Source organism: Cebus imitator, unplaced genomic scaffold, assembly GCF_001604975.1.
Source record: "Cebus imitator isolate Cc_AM_T3 unplaced genomic scaffold, Cebus_imitator-1.0 Scaffold625, whole genome shotgun sequence".
Classification (NCBI taxonomy): domain Eukaryota; kingdom Metazoa; phylum Chordata; class Mammalia; order Primates; family Cebidae; genus Cebus; species Cebus imitator.
In genome coordinates, this window is record NW_016107940.1 from 288,953 (window position 1) to 292,535 (window position 3,583).

The window sequence follows — 3,583 nt, forward strand, 5'->3', positions numbered from 1 at the left end:
ACATTCATATGACATGGATGACCCTTGAAGATATCACATTAAGTGAAATAACGCAGACACGGAAAGGCAAATACTATATTATTTCACTTATACGACACACAGTCGTCAAATTTATAGCAATGTAAAGTAGAACAGTGGTTGCTAATGGTGGTTGGGGCATGTTTAATGGGCACAGAGCTTTGGTTCTGCAAGATGAAAAGAGGTCTGGAGGTAGATGGCAGTGATGGTTGCACAACAGTGTGAATGTGCTTAAAGCACTGAGCTGTATGCTTAAAAATGGTGAAGATGCAACATTTTATATTATGTATACTTATTTTACCAAACACATAAAACATTCAAATGCTTCCAGGACTCAGACCAGAGTACAAAGAAGACAACTTCTACATGGAATGCGGATGAGTTGAGCAGTTAATACTGTTTTTAAATTCTATTTTTTTCTGCAGCTGGGTTCCTTCCTTGAGACATGAGGCAGGGTCACCACACAGGCCTGAGACCGCAGGGACCTGCTCCTATGAGCCTCTGGTGGCAGATGCTGTCTCTGGGCCCTTGCCAGGCCCCTTACCTGGCAGTAGCCGATGGTGGGGTTTCGGAAGGCATATGCAGTTAGCACCCGCCGGAGGGCGGCAATCCCAAGCTCATTCTGGAAGGCAGGGTGCTCAGGCATGGAGCGATGTAGGTCTCGCTCGATCTCCTCCGTGGCCAGGCTGTACTTCCCAGTGGACTTCTCCACCAGCTCAGTGTAGTAGCCAGGGTGAGTCTCCATCTCATTCCAGGCCCCTGGTGAGACATGGGTGCCAGCTGTCTCCTTCCTTCTGGTACTTTAGGGGCAGTAACAGGGCAGGTTGGAGACACCAGTGCCCCACAGAGGAGAAGTGGGACTTGGGGTCAAGCACAAGCTGTGAGGCAAGGTTTCCCTTGTGCTCCTGGGGAGGTTGCTCCACCTGAAAGTTCAAGTGGCTGACTTTCCTCCTCCAGCGGCCATGGGTGTGAATGTTGTCAGTCTGTCTCAAGGAAAGGAGATCTCTAGAGGGCTGTTTCCTTCTCACTGTGAGCGGGAGGGCACCAGCTGGCCAGAAGAGTGCCCAGCTCCCAGCCTCTGTCCCTCAGGATGTTCCTCCTGGTTGGGTCCCTGCCCACAGCCCAGAGCCCGGCTCCCAGCTGTGTGGAAGAGCTGGGAGCTCCTGCCTGGCCAACTCCAGGCCAGCTAAGGACCAGACAAGCTTACACAGGGAGAGCTTGGAGACTGTGACTGGCTGAGCTGAGGTGGGAAGTGGGGAGGCGCATTCCACTCACCAGAGAAGAGGAGCCACAGCTCTCCCCGAAGGCTCTCAGGGATGCCCTTCAGGACCAGTGCCCGTGTCTTGGCTGTGCGGTACATGCACACACCGCGCCCATACTCGAAGAAGTGGATATGCCATGATTCCTCTTTCATCTTCTCCTTAGCCTAAGGGAAAAGCACATCAGGGAGACTGGGGGCCAAAGCACATCTGAGTGCCAAGCCCTAGGCCATGCCGAAAGCCTCGTGAACACTCCAGACAGTGCTGGTGAGCAAGTGCGGCCTCCCTCACGATTCCCGGGAAAGACCAGCCCACGCTGAGCCACACTTCCCAAGGCTCAGGAGACCAGCTCCTCAGGGGCCTACAGCCCATAGCAAACAGCACCACTCAGCACGTCAGGGGAGCCCCCACCCAGAGAGTGCCTGCTCCATCCCACGCTGCTGGGGAACAGCCTGGGTGGGCACTGCACAGTGGTGAGCCCAGGGCCCTGAGTGACGGCACAGGCCCAGGACTTGCTCCAGCCTCCCTCCTGAGGGCTCAGCTCTAGACAGGGACTGGAGTGCTGGCGCTCAGGGCTCACCCCCTTGGCTCCAAGGTCCTCCACGGGCGAGTTTTTCTGGAAGAGCTTGAGTAGGCCCTGGGACGCAGTCGGCACCTCCTGGACACAGAAGCTCTGGTGGCTGTTGAGGGGAGAGGCTAGGCTGGTGGGCTGCTCTGACACCTCCTGAGGAGACGGGGAAGACTGGAAAATAAAACAGGGAAGGGGATGTCCTAACAACTGCACTGCCAGGCAGCCTCTGGTGCACCTGTCCATCCAGAGCTGGACCAGGGCCCAGTGTAGGAAGGGCCATGGGGGCAAAAGGTGCATGGAGAAGAGCCTGTCTGGCTGGGCAGGAGGCTCCTCTCTAGCTGCTGGACATGGAATCCTCAATAACCAAATCCACCTTCCCCAGTGAGTCAGTCTCAGGGAACGGGTTTTGGGCTCACCCTGTGGGGCCCTGTCCAAGGGAGATCAGTGTGAAGGCCAGGAGAAGCCCTATCTTAATGTGAAGACATATCCCTGTCCACTTGTGGGCCTATGCTTCCTGGGCTGAACAGAGGGCTGGGGCGATGGCCTGTGGTCTGGGCTGGGGGTGGGTCTGGGGTGACTGCATCACCCAGTTGCCACCAAGGAAATAAGTGGCCCTTCTGCAGGAGTGTTGGGATAATCCAAGGAGCATGCAAGGCCTGCTGCTGCCATCATGGTGCCACACAGGCCTGAGAGTGACGCTGTCTTGGCAGAAAGCAAAGTCCACTGGGGGACAGCCCAGCTTGACCAGAGCCAGCTGATTGTCTAGGCTTCTTGGCTCTGCAGGTGGTCACCTCCCCATGGTGGGCTCCGGCCTGGGCTGGGCTCTCTACCCCTCACACCCACCTGCTGACTCTGATCCCATGGCCATGGTCTCACTCCACCAAGGGCCGGGGCAGCGGCCAGGGTGCTGGGCGCCCTCCTAAAACACTTCACATTCTGTGTTTTTTGAGAGAATCCTCATCTTGACTGTGGTGATGGCTTCATGAGTGTATACATGTTAAGACGTACCAAATTGTTTTCCTTAAATATGTAGTATATTCTATGCCAATTTTGCCTCAATAAAGTTGTTAATATATATACATAAAAAGAGAACTCAGCTAGGTTCACGCCTACAGTCCACCCCTCTTGTCCCCATAATATTACAGAAATGGATTTTGGGTCTACTTAAACAAATGTTTACGACAAGCTGCCTGAATCCAGTGGGCAGACTGACTGCCTGCCTGGAGATCCTGCTTCCCACTTGAGCTCCCCCAGAGGGATGGACCAGGACACAAATGGGCTCACAGGTTGTGAGACACCTTGGAGGATCACAAATCTCAGTGCCAGGGAAGGAGCCAGAATGCTGGGTATGTGCTGCGTAGATGTGTGCGCCCAGTGAGGTGGCGAGCACGGCACGGAGCTTGGGGGCAAGGCTGCTTTCTGCAGAAGCTTGCCTTGGCTCCCACCTTAGGTTGGGCTCACTGGTCTCAGGTGGATGATCAGAGCTGCCTGGGATCCTTCCTAGTTCAGTCCTCCCTTCTTTCCCGAGGTAACCATCTCACAGAAACCTCCAAAACCACCTTGCCATCCTTGCGTCCCACTGAACCACACTTCTTACCGTTTAACTGAGAACAATCTGAGCCCTTCACGGGTGCCCTCCTGCCCGACCACCTACCTGCAGCTGGACACCATCCCCTGCCTTCCCCGCAAGAGCCACTCTCCAGCACAGGATTGCACTTCTTTTTTTTTTTTTTTT

General features: G+C 54.9%; 1 protein-coding gene across 5 annotated transcripts in view; it reads right to left on the reverse strand.

Annotated features, from left to right (window-relative positions):
• The window catches only part of TBC1D9B (TBC1 domain family member 9B), a 50,161-nt gene that overhangs the window by 15,327 nt on the left and 31,251 nt on the right, over positions 1-3,583 (reverse strand). For all 5 annotated transcript variants that reach the window (XM_017517279.2, XM_017517277.2, XM_017517278.2 and 2 more), the window contains exons 8-10: positions 1,858-2,019; positions 1,294-1,444; positions 563-777 (exon numbers count right to left, since the gene is read on the reverse strand). In XM_017517279.2, coding sequence (XP_017372768.1) covers positions 563-777; positions 1,294-1,444; positions 1,858-2,019 — 528 coding nt within the window. The remainder of the gene's footprint in view (positions 1-562; positions 778-1,293; positions 1,445-1,857; positions 2,020-3,583) is intronic.